The 23,966-nt window shown below is 35.1% G+C and overlaps 2 protein-coding genes across 2 annotated transcripts; both read left to right on the forward strand.

Annotated features, from left to right (window-relative positions):
- Positions 1-6,630: 6,630 nt before the first annotated feature.
- On the forward strand, positions 6,631-13,187 carry LOC103932632 (succinate-semialdehyde dehydrogenase, mitochondrial-like). Its single transcript, XM_009342264.3, has 20 exons — positions 6,631-6,852; positions 7,528-7,641; positions 7,766-7,865; positions 8,069-8,117; positions 8,212-8,299; positions 8,398-8,508; positions 8,847-8,909; positions 9,015-9,125; positions 9,771-9,836; positions 9,960-10,037; positions 10,144-10,221; positions 10,573-10,639; positions 11,270-11,355; positions 11,464-11,496; positions 11,602-11,634; positions 11,905-12,005; positions 12,235-12,320; positions 12,453-12,559; positions 12,639-12,716; positions 12,915-13,187. The coding sequence occupies exons 1-20, from the start codon at positions 6,760-6,762 to the stop codon at positions 12,951-12,953; spliced, it is 1,581 nt and encodes a 526-aa protein (XP_009340539.2). The 5' UTR covers positions 6,631-6,759; the 3' UTR covers positions 12,954-13,187.
- A 6,140-nt stretch (positions 13,188-19,327) lies between these two features.
- On the forward strand, positions 19,328-21,722 carry LOC103932636 (myb family transcription factor IPN2-like). Its single transcript, XM_009342268.3, has 6 exons — positions 19,328-19,733; positions 19,823-19,899; positions 20,017-20,077; positions 20,215-20,281; positions 20,541-20,583; positions 20,708-21,722. The coding sequence occupies exons 1-6, from the start codon at positions 19,550-19,552 to the stop codon at positions 21,383-21,385; spliced, it is 1,110 nt and encodes a 369-aa protein (XP_009340543.1). The 5' UTR covers positions 19,328-19,549; the 3' UTR covers positions 21,386-21,722.
- The last annotated feature ends 2,244 nt before the right edge of the window (positions 21,723-23,966 follow it).

Genomic DNA, 23,966 nt, shown 5'->3' on the forward strand with positions numbered 1-23,966 from the left:
AGGGAATGGTAAGCCCAAAGCGGACAATATCGTGCTACGGTGGTGGAACGGGCCCGGAAGTGATCTGTCCCGGGTCGGGATGTGACAATTTGGTATCAGAGTCTAACCATCGCCGTGGTGTACCAACGAGGACGTCGGGCCCCTAAGGGGGGTGGATTGTAAGATCCCACATCGCCTAGGGGAATGATCCTTATATGTATTTCCCCATCCCTACCTAGCACGAGGCTTTTTGGGAGCTCACTGGCTTCGGGTTCCGTAGGAACTCCGAAGTTAAGCGAGAAGGGGGCTAGAGCAATCCCATGATGGGTGACCCATTGGGAAGTTGCTCGTGAGTTCCCAAAAACAAAACTGTGAGGGAATGGTAAGCCCAAAGCGGACAATATCGTGCTACGGTGGTGGAGCGGGGCTGGGAAGTGATCCACCCCGGGACGGGATGTGACAGAGGTACTATCCTTTGCAAAGACATGGGTGGAGAATCCACGATTAAAATACATAGTTATGGGGGCATAACATAATCGGAGTCAAGGGAATGAGGGCACTTCCCCGTCCCTACTCAACCACGTTTGCCATTCTTAATTAGTAGGGAAAGAAGAATCGACGAGGATAGAACCTGCATTAGGATGCACAAACATGATTATTTTTTGTTATTATGTTAAAACGTCATATACAACTGAAATATTTATGTACGTTGTTGCAAATAATAAGATAGTTACATTATTAGTGTACAGTTAAGTATCGAATTTTTTACAAACATATATGGTAACAGGTAAAAAGATAAAAATGGTCCCTACAAAGAAAATGGAGAACAAGTAATGCAGATGATTGGAGTTTGGGCATTTTTATCTTGTTTTATGTCTTTTTTTTAATTCTTGCGAGGTTTTTTTTTTTTGGTAAAGTAATTCTTGTGAGGTTAAAGAAAGTCGTATGTGGAAGGAGTTTTGGGTGACAATTTTCATGAAAAAAATATTTAACAAATAAGTAGGATCTTAACCTATATGCTATGGACCATATTATATAATATCAATAGTTTGGTGAGAATATATAGTCTTTTTTTGCTCAATTTATTATTTATGTTTTTGTAAACTGGTGATATAATAAAGGGAAGATCGGAGTCAGACAATTTTGTTTTATATTTTATAGTACAATTATTGTCTCAACGTTGAAATGATGATTGAATTATATATTCACATGATATATTCACATGAATTATATATACGACTATCAAATGATGATTGTATTAAATATATGTATGTATTGTAGTCAATCCCTTTATTATAACCTTAATCTTTAAATAGAAATTTTCTAGGCAATAAAAATTTATTAAGAAACCACAAAAACGTACATAAGATATGCATACCAAATGTAACCAAAAGGTTGCCAAAAGAACATCACACAAATTCACAATTATAAATTTGTCGTGAATACAATACAATTCCTCAACTAACAAACACGAAAGATAAACAACCTTTCAAGTTACAGAACACCGTAACCACATCAAGAGAAAGAGACCACACGACCATTTGATGATCTTGCAGTCGCCAGCAAAGAAGCACTGCTATGAAAACCTCCAACAAATGTCGAGCATCCTTGTCATATCCATTTGTCATGTGGACAAACCAAAACAAAAAACCAACCATAATTCTAAACAAAAGTCGTTGTTCAAGATCTGAGTGTGACCCATGAGTCCTAGACGCCACAGAGGCTATCCTCAATAAAGCAAGAAAACAACCACAATTACGAAAACTCTTCTCGCCACAACGAGAGAGCGATCATAACTAGAAAAGCAACACGAAATGGAAAAGAAAAAGGAGACCAAGGAGAGATTGCTGCCAATCCCAAAATGTTGTTTTCTTCATATAGTGCCTAGAGTTATATTATTTAAGTCTTTTTTTGTTCTTATTGGACAATTTCTTTTTCTTATACTACAATCTTTCATTTACTATTCAAAATACTATAATCTTTTAAATCTACAAAAATACCAGTCTTCATGTTCCAATCCAGTTTTCGTGATCAAGTTCAGTTCTTCATGGTGGATCATTGCTGCATGCATGGATTGGTGCACCTGATGATCAACATGCCAGCATGAAACTAATGAAGGAACTCGTAAACCTAGCCCCAACACATAAGCACTGGATGAGTCTCTAAGCCTGCCAGAAATTTCGGTAACGCATGAATACTTAAATTGGCAACCACTTAATATTTGACAAGGCTGGTCAAACATGACTGCTCATCATTATAAAAAAAATTTACGATATTTCTTATAATATATTAGCTCTAAGTATTTCGAATATACTAAAAAATCTCTTGTGTTATAATATGTTATGTAAAGTTTCTTTAACCCTTTGCGCAATTTTATAATGTTCTTCACCGACGATATGAGGTTGGATCATAATTAATGTTGAATTTGAATGATCTACTGATGGATAGATACTCTTGGCAGCTAATCCCCTTGATAGTACGGTAGTAGCATCTAAATGTGCAAATGTCGTGGCTGGAGCAGGATTTGTCAAATCCTCCGCTCTGTGTGTACATAAATTGTTTGAATAGAAGTTATAGCATTAGTATGAGTTTGTTGACCGCATAAGGGCGATCCATCTTTATGACGAATTCCACGATAACGAGAAATAGAAATTAATCGTCCGATGCCTGCCCGTTCTCCCCTCTTCAATTCCCAATGAAGAACATGTTCTTGACCTATCATTTGTTCAATTTGGTCAATCTGATACTTAGTTAACTCTTTTATTTTTATGTAATATATTATGTAGCGCTTAGCTTTTCAAATATACTAAAAAACTCGTGTTATAATATGTTATATACCGCCTAAGTTTCAAGTATATCAAAAATTCTCATATTATAAATAATGTGCACCGCATTGTGTTCTAATTATACTAATAAACTCTCTTTCAAAACTAACGCATAGCTCCAAAATTTCAAATCTTTAACGCGATGTATACTCTCAACAGCATTATACGAAATGTTTTTTACCAAAAAAAAAAATCATTATTTGAAATGTCCTCATTAAAGTACAATTCACACTTCATCAAACACCACATCAACCGTTAAACTTGGAAGGATCCTAAAATTTATTGGTATCCCAAAGTATCCTCGGTTTTACAAGAAAAAAAAATAGATGGTTAGGTCATCAATGTCCGTTTTCCTTGCTCAAATCTCTTGAGTTTTATTTTATATTATCTTCATTGATATCTATCTAATTGAAAATGACTTATATAACAAAGCAATACGGTAACGGTGACTTTCCATGTAATATAATAACGATATGTGTAAGTTTTTTGTCCATATATTTTCACTTTATTGGCACAGAACGTCATGTAACTGGTGTATCTATATTATGTGAGTTGTTCTCCCATCTAACTACATTGCCAAAACTTGGTGACTTGTAATTCCAAAATCAATTAAAACATACTTTGAGTTAGAATTAACTTTGAGAAGCTAAAATAGTAAATAAGAAAAATTTCTCCCTTTCAATACATAATAACATATTGATTAAGTCAAATTTTGTAACATCCCACATCGCCCAGGGGACTGATCCTTAAATGTATATTCCCATCCTTACCTAGCACGAGGTCTTTTAGGAGCTCACTGGCTTCGGGTTCCGTAGGAACTCCGAAGTTAAGCGAGAAGGAAGCTAGAGCAATCCCAGGATGGGTGACCCACTGGGAAGTTGCTCGTGAGTTCCCAAAAACAAAATCGTGAGGGAATGGTAAGCCCAAAGCGGACAATATTGTGCTACGGTGGTGGAGCAGGCCCGGGTAGTGATTCGCCCCGGGCGGGGATATGACAAATTTTCTGTCCATGTGTTCAAATTTTTATTTTCTTAAACATCTTTGTTTAGAAAGGAATAGGTAATCAGAGATATAAGTGGCAAATCAACTTATTCGATTGTTATTGAATATCTGTTAAGATCCGTTTAATTTGATATCACTACAATATAGATGTGAGATTGGTAGGTGATAATGATGTAAAGTAAAATCAAACTAAATTGATCTTAATAGGTATCAAATAAGTTGATTTGCCACCTCCAATCAAAGACATGAAAATGGTGAAATTGAGAAAAGACTATGTAGACATGAAAATGGTGAAATTGAGAAAAGACTATGTAACAAGATCTAGTTGCATATATAGATATTTGGAACGAGCATTAAGATTAATCCTCATTCAAAAAATTTCTACGCGTACTAACACATGAATATCAAAATGATTCTAATTCTTGTCGTCTAACATTTACTAGCAATACAAAATAAATGTGATCGCAAATTAGAATTCGGAATCCTATACCTAAAAATTAAGAATTCAATTGATTAGGCAAATAGTCTATCTCATTTACATTCATTTTACTTCCTATTCATGTACTTTCCTCGTTCAAGTATAACATGTTATTTGAGTGACGGTCCTCACAAGTGGATGAACCGTGGTAGGTAGGTATGGTAATTTCTGACACAACCTATTAACCCGAAACAAAACGACACAAAATTAACATGTTATCAAGTCGACACGATAACGAATCAGGTTGTTATCAGGTAACCTGATAAACACTTATTAAAATAACGGGTTGGTTTAGCCATACAGGTGGGTTACCTGATACACAATAAGCAAAATATTAATTTAATAATTTTATACCCCTAAAAATACTATAATAATTATATTATTTATTTTCTTAATTATTTTGGTAAACTTCTCATAATTAGAATGGTTTATAATGTTGTTTTTCTATACTTAGTTTATGTGGAAGAGAGTTATGATGTGGAAAACCTTACTAAAATCATCATCAACATAACTCTTGAAGGCAATATACCAAGTCAAAGTTCAAATACAATTTCCCATGATGATTGAGGAAAATTGAAGAATTTTGTTAAAGGAATAAAAAGCAAGTTTTGAATTTCATTGGCAATGTTTTAACTTCTGAGAAAGGCTTCACAACTTTGAAAGAAAAACTCATTCATTTTGCATATCCTTGCACATTTGATATTTTGTAGTAGAGTAGTAGTGTATTGGTGTTTTTTTTATTAGGCTCTTGTTTTGGAGTGTAGATGTACTTAATGACAAATGTGATTTTATGTTTTGAAGTAATATTTATGTGGCACTGTGGTATGTGCAAATTTAGGGAAAAAAAAATATTTTTCTTAACTTGTCAGGTCATTTTACCTGTTGGGTAAACTGACCTGATCTGTTAATGACCCATTAAGATAATAGGTGTTACAAAAAAATGACATGAAACACAACAAACGCAACTCATTTGCCAGGCCTAGTGGTAAGCACAACTATTGTCCCTACAAATGCCATTGTGTTAATTATACGCACAATTACAAATCTAAGAAGTGTTATGTCACCATTTAGTACTACGGTCTAGTGATATTCTTCTTTACTTGTAAGTGAGAGATCTTAGATTTGATTCTCATCAAAGGCGAATTTGAACCACATTATTGCTAGATCATTGTGAGATGGTCCAACCCCTCCCCCAAAGAGGTGTTATGTCACTTAGTATTACTCTCTATTGATATTTCTCTTTACTTTAAGTTCGAATCTCATAAATAATAAGTTTGTGACTAATTCATGTCCCACCTAATAATGTTAAAAAAAGAGGTGTGCTTTCATGAAGAGATTTTGCAGTGTAATTGAAATACGAACACATACGTCATACGTCATATGTTATTATACAAGTGGAAGGACACTTGAAAAAAAGAAAAAAAACATTTCACCCACCTTGTATAATAACAAGTGTCATACCGCCTCATATTCTCGACACATTGAAAAATATCTCTCTTTGATGATTGTATTGTACCCCACATCAGCCATTGAAACATAATGCCATCTCTAATCGAAGGGTCCAGAAAGCTAGAAGGCTGAAAATAGTCCGAAAACCATCTCCAACCGAGGGCTAGGCCAAAGGGCTTGTGGGCCCCACTAGACAAAAAAGGCCAAAGGGCCAACCGGCTGGCCCAACCCAGCCAACCAGTTAGCCGGGGCGGGGCCACATGATGATGTCATATTTGATTTTTTTTTTATAGTTTTTTTTTTACAAAAAAATTAAAAATTCTATTTTTTTTGCTATAACTTCCTAAGTCATTAAACAACATTAAATAACATTAAGTAACATGAAACAACATTAAACAATATTAAACAACATTAAATAACATTAAGTAACATTAACCAACATAAAAAAAAAAAAATTAACAACATGAAACTTACACAACATTTTTTAAAACATTTAACAACATGAAATATATTGAAAATCCATAACATAAAATTATTGAGATAATTTAATTTAAGTAACCTTAGTAATTCAATTAAAATAATAAATTATGTTTGGCGATCATTTGACCCTTAGTTGGAGATTGTTTTTTTTTCATAGGGCTATGTTTGGCCTATGGTCCTCTTGCCTCTCGGTTGGAAATGGTAAAAAATATATCACTGCACTATTTATTAAAATATTAATTTCTTGTAGGGTCAGAGAACTTTAGTTGGAGATGACCTAAGATTTACCAAATGAAGCACAACAGTGATCAAGAATCAAACCTCAAACCAGAAAATGAATGAGCTCGTAGCCAAACAGCCCGAAATGCTGACACTCTAAAACAACATCCTCTCCAGGGAGACCGCCCCAATTGTCAAAATTGCAGTCACAAAGGCAGTGCGAGTTTCAGTGAGAGCAGTGAGCTGCAACAATCGAAAAAACACGAGAGCGGTGAGGTTCCTAGAAGCAGCAGAAAAGGAGTAAAAAGACAGAAATTTGAATCAGACATGACCTTCAGAGCGTCATCCATGGCAGGTCGATCCTTTAAGCTCCTCTCACATTTGCCTTACATGCACGCCCCAGCTCCCCTCTCTCGCCAGGTAACCCACCACCTGTTTGTCATTTGTCCCCCCCCACTCTCTCGCTCTGTATTTATATTGCCCAGCAGCTGCAACACCCTCACATTCTGAACTGTGAGCAAGCAGCACCGTAAGTGACTCTTTCTCTCTCTCTCTATGCTTGTATAGTATGATCAAGCATGTGTATACGTTAGGTTTGATTAGATTTGAGTTGGCTTTTGTTGGATATTGAATATCAATTTGATTGAGGATGATCAGGTTGGCAATTGCCTCAATGTTCTATGAGAAATATTCTTTAGGTAAATTTCTGGGTTTTTTTGTTTTAATTTAAAGTTTCTGGCTTTTTTCTGTATCCCCATTTGATTGCTATGTTTTATGGTCGAAATTGGTCTGTGTGACAATGGGTTAGATTGAAAAATGGATGTTGCTAAGGATTTGGGCTGTTGAAGGAGCTTTCCAATTTATATTGGAACCACAAAATGCTGATATACTATGCTTATGCCCCTTGCATTTTCAATCTTTTTCTTGTTTTTAGTATTGTTCTTCTTTATATTCAAGAAATTGTAGCATGATCAGATTTCACTTTATACAATTTATTTTTAGAATTGTCTACCTTGAAGTTGGTTTTTTTTTTTTTTTTTTTTTTTTGTGCGTATATAATTATATCAAAGTTTGAATGTGGGATTTTGTTATCAGATTAGCATGGACGCGAAAAGCTTCGTTTCTCAGCTTAATGGTGCTGGTCTATTACGTAGCCAGGGCCTTATTGGGGGGAGATGGTCTGATGCATACGATGGGAACACTATAAAGGTATGTACAAAAAATCTCTTTGTTTGCCCTGGTGCCTATGCCTTTGGATGATCTTTACATTAACTTGATAAATGTTACCTGGTTCTGAATGTTTCAAATATTGCATCTATATCCTATTATGCAGGTTCACAACCCAGCAACCGGCGAAGTTATAACAACTGTTCCATGCATGGGTCAAAAGGAGACAAATGATGCAATATCTTCAGCCTATGGTGCATTTAGTTGTATGGGAACTGATCCATAAGTGAATTTGTGATTGCATTAGACTCTTGAAGAAATCTGTCTTCGGCATTTAGCATACTTTCTATAACTGAGCTAATGATGCTTATGTGTTCACCATAAATATAGAAGGCGTCATATTTAACATAGCTTGAGGTTGTAAAAAATTTCTTTTACTGATTTAAATATCTAAACTTTCTGAGTGTAGCTTGGAGCAACCTCACTGCTTCTGAAAGGAGCAAATATCTAAGGAAATGGTATATTTGCTGTTCTGTGATTCTATATCTGTTTGTTGTAGAACTTTCATTTGATCCTGAATCTTGTATTTCATATTCCTCCGCAACCTTCAAGGTATGATCTGATAATATCCCACAAAGAAGAGCTTGGACAACTCATTACCTTGGAGCAAGGGAAACCTCTAAAAGAAGCAATTGGTGAGGTATCTTATTTCCGATTTTTGTTTAAGGAATTTAAGCAAGCTCTGCATTGTACTTTCGTTCATCATCATCAACATGTAATACAAATTGGATATTACAGGTGAACTACGGGGCTGCGTTTATTGAGTTCTATGCTGAGGAGGCAAAACGTGTATATGGTGATATAATTCCTGCTACTCTTGCTGATCGACGGTTGTTTGTTCTGAAGCAGGTGATTTATTATGAATCATTATGTTCTGATGTCCTATATAATTACTCCAAATGAGAACTAGCTCTTCACTGTGTTCTGATGTCCTATAGAATTACTCAAAATGAATATCTCAGTGGTTTGCTGAAAAATTAAATAGAAAAAGAAAGACACAAGAGGTACATTTCTGTTTATGTTAAACTTGCTGTTCAAACATACAAGTACATCAGCAAAAACTCTTCAAACCCATAGCATAAAATAGACCAACAGAGGCTGTTTGGCCTTCTTTTTGGGTGGAAGGCAGGGGGCTGGATTTACGTTTGTTTTTATTTGTTGACCTCTTATTAAATTTTAATTTGCAGCCTGTAGGTGTTGTTGGTGCAGTTACTCCCTGGAACTTCCCACTGGCTATGATTACCCGCAAGGTATTTTGAGTATTTTTGAATTGTGCAGACTTCAAGCATTCCAATATTTTTTAGTGCATGACTAGCATTAAAAACATCTCATATTCTACTGCTCACTTGTTTAAGGTTGGTCCTGCTCTTGCATGTGGCTGCACAGTAGTCATAAAACCATCTGAATATACTCCCCTCACAGCTTTAGCAGCAGCTGAGCTCGCCCTTCAAGCTGGAATACCACCGGTATGTTTCTTACATGCACACACATCCACACACATTTACACTTAGTATTAAGGATAGTGTACGATGTTTTCTTTTGGCCTTGGAGTTGCAGGTAATGTTCCTTACCCAGAATCTGTTTTAATACTCATTCTGGTTAATATTTCTTACCCTCAAGCTTGACTTGTAATATAGATTGTCATGTGTATTGTTGTTAAGTGCTGGAACTGTGTCTTAATTTCTTGGTTAGTGCTTAGTGTTTATGTTTTGATAATTATAGTTTTATGAATGTTTGATTTGATTTTGGTAAAGACTATTTGATTTTGGTAAAGACTATTCCTTTCATGACCACAAAATGTGTTTCCATCTTCACTCTTCCAAAGAAAAGAATAGTTGAGACCAAATATCTGTTTGCAGATTCAGTTGAACCATTGATTGGCTTTTAGGATTCTACATCTCACTCTCAGTGTTGAATATTGAAATTTTTTAGAAAGAAAAGTCTTGATGCATGATACCATGTTCATTGAAACATGTGTTGTAGCTCCTTGTTGACTTTACATCTTGTATAAAGAACATTTGGTTTCCCAAACTTTGATATGGTCATCAGTCATCCCAGTTGAATTTTAATGCCTCTTGTGTTTCTAATGGTGTTTACCCTTGGTGATGTAGGGTGTGGTGAACGTGGTTATGGGGAATGCTTCTGAAATTGGGGATGCTTTACTTGCAAGTCCACAGGTATATAGTTCATACATAAGCCGGTCCTTTCATTTGTAATACAATAATGCAATTTTCCTGTGGAGGTATATGGCTATAGAAATATAAAACACTAACCATTCTTGCATTATACAACTTATTCAGGTAAGAAAGATCGCTTTCACAGGCTCAACAGCAGTTGGAAAGAAGTTGATGGCTGGTGCAGCTGGGACTGTTAAAAAGGTAAAGATATAGTCTATTGGATATAGAGTTTTGGAAAGAAGTTGATGGTCCGTGCAGTTGAGGAATCATCATGTGGTTAATTGTTTTTGTTTCTTGATTATTTTAGGTATCTCTTGAACTTGGTGGCAATGCACCTTGCATAGTCTTTGATGATGCCGACCTGGATGTAGCAGTAAAAGGAACTGTGAGTAAAACTGTCTAAATGCATTGTAACTGTGTTGTTTTCATATTATATATGTGCTGATTTATTGACTGTTGCACCTATTTTAATTGTGTCTCCGTTCAATAACTTGATACGGAAATAATATATGCATCCAATATGATAGTTTGGTTTCTATTTGGTTATTGATTCCGAAGAATTAGAGCATCAATCGTGCACAGTAATGTTTTCTTGAATATAAAGTGTCTGGAAAATGTTGTAGTTTCAAGTTTTTTTAGCTCTGTAGCAGGAAATGTGTTCTCATTTCAGGTTCCCGAAGTTAGCTACAAAAATATTCTAATCATGCAAATTTTTTTTTTTTTTTTTTTTTTGCAGCTTGCAGCAAAGTTCCGTAATAGTGGACAGACATGTGTTTGTGCAAACAGGATTATCGTACAGGAAGGTAAGGATGGGAACACATTTGACTAATAAGTTACAAACTTTATGCATTTTGAAATCATGTTGCTATTCAGTTTGTATTACTTTCTAGTCGAGTGAATGCTCCCTCATGTATATATTCTGAGACTAATTGGAAATTCAGGTGTCCATTAAGCACCAGCTGCTTTCAAATGGCCTGTATAAGATTTGTGATAGTGAGGCCTGCTAATTCTTGAAAGTCGTCGTTACAATACATGCTCCCTACTCCCTAGTCATTTCAACACCATTTTATTTTGGAGTTTTAAACTCTTGTATCCTTATTATTTTCAAGTATTGCAGTATTATGCCCCGTGCGCGGGCTCGGGGGGGGGGGGGGTGGTGGGGCGCGGGGGGCGGTGTTGGGCTTCTTTTGGATAGTTCTTTCTTTCTTCTAAAAAACAAGATTTTGTATGCACACTAGAGTGGGTGGTTTTGAAGTTACATCTGTTGATTCTTATTTTAATACTTAAAGCTCTCGTTCCTGTCTGAACAAATCCAGATTTTGCCTGAAGTTTATGTTCTGATTTTGGTTCTTCCTTACTGAGCTTTTCGTGCAATTTAGGACTCGACTCAAAATGTATAGTGCTCGTTTGTAACTAAGTGTTTATCTGTTCAGGTATCTATGAGAAATTTATGGATGCTTTTGTGAAAGCTGTCCAGAATCTGCAAGTTGGGGATGGCTTCAGTGAAGGTGTGGTCCAGGTAGTCACTCATGCATCTATCGTGATCGCCTTTTTGGTTTCCAGGGCTTATGCTTGGAATCACCACTATGTAACCATGGTTTAACCTATTGTTTTTGTTTCTTTGCAGGGCCCTTTAATAAATGAAGCAGCAGTACAAAAGGTTTGCTTTTCTTTTTCAAATTAGTATTCCATTAGTAATGATGTATGACATCTTCCCTTCAATCTTATGCATTTCTGAATATCACTTTGGAAATTCACATTACAGGTCGAATCATTTGTTCAAGATGCTTTATCAAAGGTTAGTTTTCTACATTTTAGCGCCTTAAGAATATTAAACCTTGGAGAACAAATGTAAATGTGACTTTGTTGCGGCATTCAAGTTGGTTGGAACTAAAATCAGTTGGATGAAACGTGGACTGCCATTTATCTTCCTCTTTACTGTTTTGTTGATATCCCACTTTTTTTTTTGCGTTGTCTCACTTATTCTACTACTTAAGGACATAAAACAAATGAAACTTTTCATTGAAACAGTAATGACTCAAATTCTTTGACGATTAATCTTTTGAAGGGAGCACAAGTTGTTCTTGGAGCCAAGAGGCATAGCCTTGGAATGACTTTTTATGAGCCTACAGTTCTCAGAGATGTCAAGAGTGATATGCTAATATCAAGGTAAATACTTGGAAAAATGGTATATGATATATTAACACTATTTGAATTCCATTATCAAATTATTAGGATTTTTTTATTTAAACTAGTGAAGCTTAACAATGGTTACTCTGGTAAGATGATAGCAAGGTTGCTTTGGGATCTGAAAATTTTTATGTAGTTGTGCTCAGCAACTATTGGCTTCTGTTATTTAGTCGATTATATGCGCTCAGAACATTTTATCTTGGTTCAGAGAGGAAGTATTTGGGCCTGTGGCACCCCTTCTGCGTTTCAAAACTGAGGAGGAGGCTATCCGCATTGCTAATGACACCAACGCAGGTTCTTTTTTCGAGCATCCTTTTCATACTTTGATACCTCATCCTTCATTAGTCCCTAGAGAACCTGGTGAACTTTTTCATTCAAAATTCTATCCTCCTGCTCATGTACACATTCTCTCGCATACATTTACAGGGTTAGCTGCTTACATATTTACAAATAGCATTCAACGTTCGTGGCGTGTCTCTGAAGCACTTGAATATGGACTACTTGGTGTCAATGAAGGCCTAATTTCGACAGAGGTGGGTCCCAAACCTACATCCACCAGCATTTTCTTTTCTAATTATTGCTTTATTTATGAGATTATCTGTATCAACGAAGGTGGCTCCCTTTGGAGGTGTCAAACAATCTGGTCTTGGACGAGAAGGTTCCAAGTATGGGATGGATGAATATTTGGAAGTAAGTTTACTGAATATACCCCTTTGATTATAGTTAACAAAACATATCAAAATGTCCCGATGCCTCAGTAGGTTCAAATGTTGCAAAATGTCCGTTCGCACCTATCTTATAGACAAGATAATTAGGCACTACTTACAAAACTCCCCTACGAACGATAATCTATGTAATATTAAGGCAATTCTCAATGCTGCATCGCAGGTTAAATATGTGTGCATGGGGAATATGAGCAGTAACTGATGTGCTTGGTTTCTAGCTGGATCGTTGCCAAGCTTAAAACCCAAGTTGGAACTTGATGTAACCTTTGTTACTTCGAAAATGTGTTGTACTGGATAATAAGTGTTCAATTTGATGTAATTTCGCTTAGAACACGAAATAGAAGTCTTCGTTGTAGTAGAGAAGTAAGTTTTAATTTCCAATGTAATTTTGTTAGAACATGAATAAACTTTCAGTTTTGATGTTTCAAGTTTTCAATTATGTTTGTTCTTTTTTTCTTTTCTTTTTTTTCACCTGAATTTTTGGTACCAATTGAAATTCTAGCAAAGTTTCTAGGTATCTAAACCGACCATCGTTTTATGAGGTTCGAGTTTGGGTCTTCTTTTGACAAAGTAAACTAGTAGATGAGATTGAGGTTCCACTTCAAAAGCAGTTAGTGAGGGGACTAACCAAACTCCTTATAAAGTCTTGTAAAGTATATTAGCTTTTTGACATACATCGTACATTTTTTCACATTCTCGTACACCTCCTTACGTAGTGGAATTTCAAACTTAACACGTGCAAAACGCATTTTGAGTGAAGTAAAGCACACGTGTGGAACATTTCTTCACATCGAGTAGAGACTTAGTGAAAGTCCCAAATGATCATTGGCCAAATTACAAAATCAGAATAGGCAAGTTCCAAGTAGTGGCAAAGTTCCAAAATTGGAGCCCCCAAATTTTACCACATTATCTACTAGCCAGGCTTGGGCTGTGAAGAAAGTCTCATATTACATTGAGTTAAACTTTACCACATTATCTGCTTGCTTTTTTTTCCTTTTCCTCCATTTTCTCCTAACTTACTAATGAAGTATAATAGTAGGTCAGCAGCTTGTCTCTGTGTTTTGGATTGATAAGTATATAATTATTTAGGGGTCATTTGACAATTATTTTATTTTCAGTTCTAAAGGGTGTAATGTATTTATATTTATATGAACTTTTGTTGAGTTTTTAAAGTGAAAGACAGAATTTAGTAGACTTTTACCATTATAAATACCATAAAATTCCATATTCTAATGATATACTTTTTAGAAAAAGCAAGAGTAAAATGATAGCCTTTTGTATAATTCTAGATATTTCAATGCGCATAATTTTTTTACATCATGTGGATTCTCATGGATTTTTTATGCCCAATTTATTTGCAAGCATTATTATTTTTAACTTTTCATTATTGAAATTATCTGATCGTGACCATCACAAAGTGATCCTAGGAGGTGGTGGCGGCGGCAATGAAGGTGGTGAAAATGTCACATGGTGATTGTTGGCAAGGTGCTGCGAAAGGAGGCGTGGTGATTGTTGTGTTGGGGCGATAGAGGAGTAGGGATGAGGCTGGTGGTGATGAGGTGGTTATGATGATAGAGGTAGCGGTCATGATGATGGTGGTGTCAGTGATGATTCATAGTAATGGTGGAGATGATGCTCATGGCAATGACGGTGCGGCAGCAACGGTGACAATGATAGCGGTGGGGATGAAGGAGATGGTCATGGTAAGATGGTGGTGGTGACATGATAATGATATGGCATTAGGATAGGGGGTGGAGTACATCATCAAAGAATTGAGAAAATTGAAATTCATCAAAATCTTTTGTTTTTTTTGTTGTTTGGTGTGTTTTTGGGGTGGGGGGGGGGGGGGGAGGTTGGATTTGCTATGACAAAAAACTTACTATAAAAGCACTCAAAGTCCATGGCATTTTAAGATCTTATATAATAAATGAAATTTTGAATACGGTTTTTTGTAGACTCATAAAAAACCATAATTGAATACCACAATATTTTCATTGACGTTTTATAAGTTATAAGAAGTCTTTATTTAATACGTGATGACTTTTGTTGACTCCTTAAAGGTCTATATATATTTTTTTTTTGCCACTCAGTACTACGATCTAGTGGTATTCCTCTTCACTTGGAAGTGAGATGTTTTAGGTTCGAATCTCGTGGATGGCGAATTCAATACTAAATTAGGTTGCCCATTGTATGACTTAGCCAAATTCCTCCCTCCCCCTAGTGTAAAAATATCGATGTACTAAAAAAAAAAAGTTTATATTGAATACAGTTAGACTTGAAAGCAAAGCCCATCAAACTCTATATACAATTCACCTTCTAAAAAAGTAATCACTAAACAAGTAAGGACAGAGCTAAAAACTTATATACAGATGGGCTAATTTATTTTCTTTAGTATGAAGTGAGATTTATATGTTGGGAGTAGGCTAATTTTCTGTTTAATTTATGAATATATATTACGCTTAAGTTTTCCAAAACATGCTTATTTTAACACCAAAAATTTTCATCTTTAAAATTTAAGGTGTGCTAGAACCTAGAGCATCCACTAGCTGGTTCGTTGTTGTAAACGAGTTTTCAGTTTTCTAAATAAATAAAAAATGACAACAAAAATTGAAAATTAAAATCAAAATAGTTATGAGAGGGCCCTTATGAAAAAGATGTGAAAGTGACGTGACAATGGAATGTCATATATTCCCTATATATGTTATGTATGCTTTCAAGATCAAACCTGTTTTCTCATATCATGATCATCTCAACCATTATCTCTCTGCTAGCAAAAAAATAAGAAAAAAGAAATACAGAAAGAAAAACATCATCATCAGTTCGTCATTTCATCATTCACTTACTCATTGATCGAGTTGCTACCAATGTTTTCAGAGACAAAAGCGTAAGTTGAGGGTTTTTGTCTCACAAAGCGAGGAGCAAGTCTTGAGATGTTGTGGTGTTAAGCTTTAAGTCTTTTATGTCTTATCTCATTATTAAAAAAAAAATATGTACAATAAAATATAATATAGGCAAAAATATCATAACAATAGTCACTGGAGCATAATAATCATTCACAAATATGGGATTGCCGCTATCACTGCAATAGTGGTGGTTTTCTGTTGAAATTGGTGAGAAATGACGGGACCAATCCATGAAATTCAATACAAGAATGGGGTGGGCTGCCGGAGTTGGCGAAAAATTAAGCTTGTGCCGGTGCGCGAATAAGAAAAAAGTTTGATAAAGAATAAGCTTATCTTATATAAATAGCTCCAAATTCCTTATAAGTGTACATAAATAAAATAAAACTACTCTCTCTTTCACTAATACAATTTCATCTCCTCTATTCCCTGTCTTGCCAAATAATTTATTTGAAAAATAAAAGGGTGAGGGATGAGCAACAATCACCGTCGCCCAATGATAGAATATATAATATGTCAGTTAAGCGACACTGTTTTACATACAAAAGAAAATTTGATATATTTGTCAAATCATTATACACATTGTTATGCCACATTGTCTATTCATATGTTGGTTATCCTATATAAATTATAGCTCACCACATGATTCCTAATTTATAGCCAATATATCTTAATTTTCTCGTGTCATGTTCATTTATCCCTCAAATAAAACTTAAAATTCTCATGCTCCATGAACATTTCCAAGTAATTCCACATATCTATAGATATGTATCTATCCGTCAAAACCTTAAGTAACACGAAATCAAACATGCTACAACGAAACCATGCATGGTTGATGCATGCAGATGCATCATGTATGCATGCATTCTGTGTCCAGCAATCCAATCCTCCTTGGAAACTCGATAGAAAAGCGGGAAGCTTTGTAAAGTATTCAAATTGTACAATAAAGTAGGGTCCCACAAATTCACCTTCTAAGGAATATATTCATTTTATCGAATAATTCTCTATAGATCACATAAAAAGGAAAGGATGCTTGAAATTCAAGCAAACATACCCATAACACTAAGCCGGCCAACTTTTCCACTGGTTTTTAGCTTTGAATTAAAACCATTATTATTATCAACTAAAAGTTAAATCATTGCTTTGCTTGAATTATATTATAATTAGTGGTTTAATTTAAAGAAGAATAATCTCCAATTCTAAATTGAAATGCTTTGTTTCTCTCACACATTTTTGGATAGAGGAGGGTGCCAAAATTATAAAGCAATTTCGTTTACATGCAAAGGGTGGTGGGGGAGGGTCAAATCTAAGGAACTCAAAAATCAATCTATGCTGCAATGTTTGATTTCCTACCTGACATGCAAGCGTAGGTTTGATTTGAACAATCACGTAGGACCTGGTCAACATCTTTTACTAATATGGGGCCAAATCATATATGTAAACAAAGATGGGACGGTCATAAAATGTTCTATATCTTAAAATATTGAGCTTTGTGTAACTCATGAAGTTCTAGATTTTTAGGAGAAGAATCTTCCTTTGATTGTTAAAGAAGAAAGCATTTATTCTCAATTGAGATTTAGGCAAATACTATAGAGTCACCGGTACAATTCGGGTTATAGACGAAAATGTACATAAGAAAGTTTGTTAAAAGCCGTAGTTGTGTTTTAGTATTTTGAATTTTTTAGACTCTAATTGATGTGATAGTGTTTTATTTGTTAAGTGCATCTTATAACCTACTCGCAATAAATAAAAAATTGCCATTTGAATTGATAACTATAAGTTGAAAAAGATAGCTCGTGACTGAATACTATTATTAAATATGCTAGTAAGTGCTTCAGTTCAAATAATTTAAAGCGTTTGCCCTTATACTTAAAAACTCTAGTTTGATCCCCCATTTTTTGGGTGAAGTACTAATAGTAATTAGCAAATATATATAATGACTTGAGTAGATATTTGACATTTTGTATGAGAGAGAGAGAGAGAGAGAGAGAGAGAGAGAGAGAGAGAGAGAGAGAGAGGGAGTTTTATTCTGTTCTCCATTTTGCGTTTTTTCTTCACGTTGTTCATATATACGCATCCTAATTTGCATCCTTTAGTATATAGAGAGAGTACGGGGGCATTGTGGTAGCTTGTTAGCTTTGACCTAAATATTTTGTTTTGTTTGTTATTGTGGATTGGAGTAGGAATATATTCTTACTTGAGTTGTTTTGTTTGTTGTTGTTTGGATTGGAGTAGAAATATATTGCATGGCAGCTGAGCAGTCTTTAGTTCCAGGAAAGTGAGATAAGGGGTTGCGGCCCCGCAAATTAAGCTTTAGAAGAAGTAAGGCCAAGGTCCCCGACTCCTCATGTCATCAAAAGCTCCACATTACACCACCCTTTATGCATTGATGCTCACGTCCTCATATATTACCAACCACAAACCCTAAAGTTTGGTTCCTTATTTTCTTGTTTTTTAGTGCTTTCTCTCCTCCATATATAAAATCGACCGCATTCAGATTCATTGATCTTTAATCTTATAAATATATACAACATATTAATTTGATGGTTTATCTTCACATTTAATCTTGAGACGTGTTTGATGAGGGTTTTGGTATATGACGTTTAAAACATGTCCTACGCAGCATTTTATACTTCATGGAGTATTATGTGATGAAATGTTTGTATGAAAATACGATTGATATGAAAACCTACGCATAAAGATTATTTTAAACAACCATGCACATTAAGAGTAGTGCAATTTAACTTTAGGATAAGATCTAATAATGGGTCACATCTATATTTCCGTTTCGATTATCTTTCTGATAACCAAGTTCTTGTAATCATATATAGTCCCAAAAGCTTGATGCAATGCCTAACTATTCAATAATGACAGAGTCGGAATCTTCCAAGAAGAAAGCTTAATTAAAATCGGATGACATAAGATAAATACTAATTTTTTAGTTAAATGAAGACAAATTTACTGCTAAACACTCATTGAACCAAATCTAGCTAGGAGCACGAAAAAAGGAGGAGAAAACTTGAAAACTAATGGGGTTGATGGCCAATGAATCTTACATTAATTAATACAAACACGAAAAAATGGTAATAATGATACTTGAAACCTTTTTGTTGGTAATGACATAAAGGATGTCTTTGTGTTCTAAACACCATATGATGTTGGATATATAGGTTTATAATTGGTTCAATGTAAGTATACTAAAAACTATGGTGAAGGTTTATATATATATAATGAGGGAGAGGAGGGGATATATATATATGTGTGTGTGTATGTATGCATATGCAGTGTTATATGTATAGATGGTTCAGATAAAGAAAGGGGAAATAAAGTACAACATATACTGCCCATCATCATTGTCATGAGGGGTCTCATTCCTATCTTAATGCCACAAAAAAAAAAAAAGAAACAAAAAAAAAAGGGCTTTCACATGCTAACAGAATATATAACCTACAAAGATCTCTTCCTCTTTTGGAAATAACAAACTAATTAAAGAAACGCCACTAGAAAAAAACTACTCAAATTAATACTCTCTAATTACATTATAATATATATAATCAACATTCTGGCGTAAGTATAATTAGCGTAAAATTGGTGTAGAGAGAGAGAATATTTTGGCAAAGAGCACAATGTAGATTAGGGTATGCTTTAATTTTTAAATTTTTTTTAAATGATAAACAATTTTCTTTTATACAAGGTTAGCTTGTCTCCCATGCTTTCTAGTACTTGAGAGAGAAACCAAAGGCAGCCCACCTCCTCTTCTTCAAAACCGCACCCTATTCTTCCCTATTTGCATCGCATTTGTTCTTGAATCTCTGGGTATTCCCAGAGCCCCCAACTCTGAGTGAGAGAGAGAGAGAGAGAGAGAGAGAGAGAGAGAGAGAGAGAGAGAGAGAGAATAATGTTCCAACAGCACAACCAACACCACAAGAAGCCATCAACTATGAATTCCCATGACAGACCCATGTGTGTCCAAGGGGACTCTGGCCTTGTCCTCACCACTGACCCTAAGCCTCGTCTCCGATGGACTGTCGAGCTCCATGAACGCTTTGTCGATGCTGTCACTCAGCTTGGAGGACCAGACAGTAATACCACCATTTCAAGCTTCATCATATATGAAACTTTCATGCATATTATGCACATAAGCTCATTGATTTCTCTCTTAATTTTTCAGAGGCTACACCTAAAACTATCATGAGGGTTATGGGTGTGAAGGGTCTTACACTTTATCACCTCAAAAGCCACCTCCAGGTTTAATTTTCATACACACACAATGTTTTTTTCAAACTTTTTCGGTCGGCTATTGATATTTCTTTTTCTCTCTTTTCCATTCTTCTCATTAATTTCTTTTGTTTCCTACTTGTAAAGAAATTTAGGCTTGGAAAGCAACCTCACAAGGAATTCAATGACCACTCAATCAAGGATCATGGTATGAGTATATATGACTCCTTTCTAGGGTTCCTTACAATACATATACATACATGTATAAAATTTCGACTGTTTTCATTAACAAATTTTAGTTTTCATGTGGCATATCTGATTTCTATTCATTGATTTTCATGGCAGCATCTCCACTGGATCTCCAACGAAATAGTGCATCTTCTTCTGCCATAATAGGCCGCAGTATGAATGAGTATGTATATATATTCTCTATTCTTTTTCTTTCTCTTATATTTTTTTTCGTTTAGTAATTTTAATATCTTGAAGAAATTATGTATAACATTTTTATCAATTATGCAAAGAAATTATTTGTTATTAATTTTAAAACTCGGTTGGCTAGGTATATCCTTTCATATGCTTTGTTGTGGGCTGGGGGTTTTGCATTTTCTTATGGAATGTATGTGAAAAACTGTATCTAATAGTATTAATTGCAACATGGTTGATGCGATTAGGATGCAAATGGAGGTGCAGAGAAGACTGCATGAACAATTGGAGGTATATTTCAACTCATGCATTAGTACCTAAATCTATCAGTGATCAAAATTCAAAAGTAATTAATGTTCTGTACATATATTTACCTTGATCCTGATTATAATACGTTGTACTATATATATAAAAGGTCCAGAAACACCTTCAGTTGAGAATCGAGGCTCAGGGAAAGTACATGCAAAGCATATTAGAGAAAGCCTGCCAAACACTTGCTGGTGAGAACAATATGGCAGCTGCTGCTGCAGGAAGTTACAAGGGTAATATTGGAAACCAAGGTGTCAACCCTACTGACATGGGTGCGTTGAAAGATTTCAATTCTTCTCTCAACTTTCCATCTTTTCAAGACCTTAACATATATGGAGGAGATCACCTCGATCTTCAACAAAACTTGGACAGGCCACCTCTTGATCACAGTTTCATGCCGACTAACGACAATAACATTTGCTTGGGATCAAAGAAAAGGCCTAGCCCTTATAGTGGTAGCGGCAAGAGCCCTTTGCTTTGGTCTGACGATCTCCGGCTTCAAGACTTGGGAACAGCCGCGTCATGTCTTGGACCTCAGGATGATCCTTTCAAATCATCAGATTCAATTCAAATTGCTCCGCCATCTATCGAGAGAGGCTCAGAGATCGATTCTATTTCAGACATTTACGAATCCAAGCCAATGTTACAAGGAGATGACAAGAAGTTTGATTCAGCAAATAAACTCGAAAGGCGTTCGCCACGGAGAGCACCACTAGGCTCGGACAGGATGAACCCCATGATTAACTGTGGTATTCGACAAGGAAGAAATTCACCTTTCGGGTGAACCTAAAATCAATATTAAGATTTGAAGGATGAGATCGATCTAGGGTTTTGGTCCATGCACGACATGAAGGTTTTCTTTTTATTTTGTTTTTTTCTTGTCCGGATGTTCATGATGGTTATTACGTCATATTAGGTTTCTACTAAATTAAAGTATGATAAATGCCATGCATGGCAAACCTATAAAGTTACACTGTTAAATTTATCAGCACGTTTGTAACTTAATGTGATCCTTGTAAGTGCTTGATACCTAATTTCCACATTTCTATGGATGTCATGGAAAATTTGATCTTGACATGAATAAGTACTATATATGAGTAGCAATGTGCAACATTAATTCCTGAATACTAGTTATGAATATATAACTTTTTTAAACAATAAAAACCTGCAGGTATTTTTTCTTTGTTCATTAAGTATGATTGAGAAAGCAAAGTAATATATTGTTCCCTACTTGCAAGTAATACAACTTCGATTGTACTTTTCAAGTCTGATATACAGATTGCAAACTTTCATGTCTCTCGTAGGTATTAATCAAGATATTTTATTTAAAGGTTTCATCATGCATTCTTTAATTAAAAGAAACTGAACTGCAACTTCTAGTTCCTAATTAACGTTTAGTCTTAAGAACGTTATAGCTTAGGTCATCTTACGGTTGGAGGATACTTTGGTTTTTACAAGCGTTTGAATTCCATAATATATTAGGGTAAGGCCATGCACTTGAAGGGTTTTTATGTCCCCCTCCCTCTCTCTCTCTCTCTCTCTCTCTATCTCTCTCTATCTCTCTCTATCCTTTTCATTTTTTGAGTTGCAGGTATGGTACTAGTAAATAGTATGTGGTCAATGTGATCCCATGTTTATTAGATTAATTTTATTGTTATATCACATATGAAGACTAGCAAGTAGCAATGATGCTGCTTTTTTAAGTTAGTTAATCTTCTTGTTGCAGACAAAACCTTTGGGATAATAACTAAGAATTTAACAAAACATATTTCCCAATAAAGTACAAAATAGTATGAGCGCGCTAACGAATACATGCATAGAGCACAGTAAAGAAAACAAATTGATTATATAATTATTAAGGAACAATACTCATTTGGCATAGGAAGATCTTAAGGGAGGACGTGCTCCTTTTTAAAGATGAGAAAGAATTCCCTACAAGAAGCCGACCAATAGTATATATCTAAGTATCTTTCAAGGCTCCTTTTTCACTCTTTAGTCCTTCACATTCCTTGGGTGTCATACAAGAAGGACGACAAGTGTACCTTTCATCAATTTTTTTCTTAACCCAACAATAAGTATGTACATGACTTTATCCACTTTATTAAACAATTTTTAACACAACTACTAACTTAGGTGACATATATAGTAATTGACTTTTATCTCGCAATACATACAAACTGAAAGACTTGTTGATGCAACTGTTTGATATATTTGAGTCCTACATGTAATCATAAAGCTCACATCTATAATATAAATGTGTTAGCAAGTATGTCAGTATTGTGTGTTTAAGTTTTATTGAAAAGAAGAAAGAAAAAAAGTCCTTTTGATTGGTGCACTTAATTTGATTTTTTGATAATCATGCATGGCTTCTTTTGTTTTTCTTTTTCTTTTTAAATTTTATTATTATTAAGGGAAGGGAGGATTCAAAATTATTACAATAATTTAGGAACCCAGAATGCATGAATGGAAACCCAACATTCTATCCACTAGGTTACAAGCCACATGCAATCATGCATGGATTCCAATTACTAATATTATTATAGTAAGACAGAGGTCATGTGTGTATCTAACTGCCTCTAACAGGTGATCCCATTAAGACTAAGTAAATATATTAGATCCATGCAGAGTGAGAGGGGGTTCTCTTTCGTGTGTGGAAAAAGAAAGTGGTGCCACAATTGGCTTTATTGGTTGCAGAGAAAAATCTAGCCACTGCAAGTTGGCAGGAAAGCTCCCTCTGATTAGAAGTGGTAAATTAACTCATTGGATTGTTAATGGGTACTCACTAAGATTCATTTAGTTTAATTTCATCTTACACCATAATTACCATTACCAATCTCACCTATATATTATGATGATATCAAATTAAACAAATCTTAACAAGTACCCATTAACAATCTAATAGATTGATTTGCGACCTTTACCTCTAATCTCAGCATAGACACAATTGAAGGGAGAGGGAGAGAGGGAGAGAGGGAGAAAAAGATGATAAAGCCTAAAAGCAAGGAAGAATATAACGCACTCCCACGCGTGCACATATCGAGGAAGCTTCTATCTTTATGTGGGCAAAGTTAAAGGGTACTCTCATTGCATCAAAAGTTGCTGATGATGATCATGGCTATATATGAAGCTATATTGATTAATAACGTTTTTCTTTTTATATAATTTCAGCAGTTTGCATGCAGTAATAATATTTTTGCAATTTATAAGGAATCATGATCAGCATATGATTATGATTTGAAGAAGCTGTTATGCAAGGCATATCCTTCCATCATGCAAATGCAAATCATTTGCAGTACTTGTCCAAGATACGTACCTTGAATTCTGCATGTTACTCATTTGACAACTTTGGGTCTTTTTAGTAAATA

Source organism: the organism of the source record quoted next, unplaced genomic scaffold (assembly GCF_019419815.1).
Source record: "Pyrus x bretschneideri cultivar Hongxiangsu unplaced genomic scaffold, Pyrus_bretschneideri_v1 Contig7, whole genome shotgun sequence".
In the NCBI taxonomy this organism is placed as follows: Eukaryota; Viridiplantae; Streptophyta; class Magnoliopsida; order Rosales; family Rosaceae; genus Pyrus; species Pyrus x bretschneideri.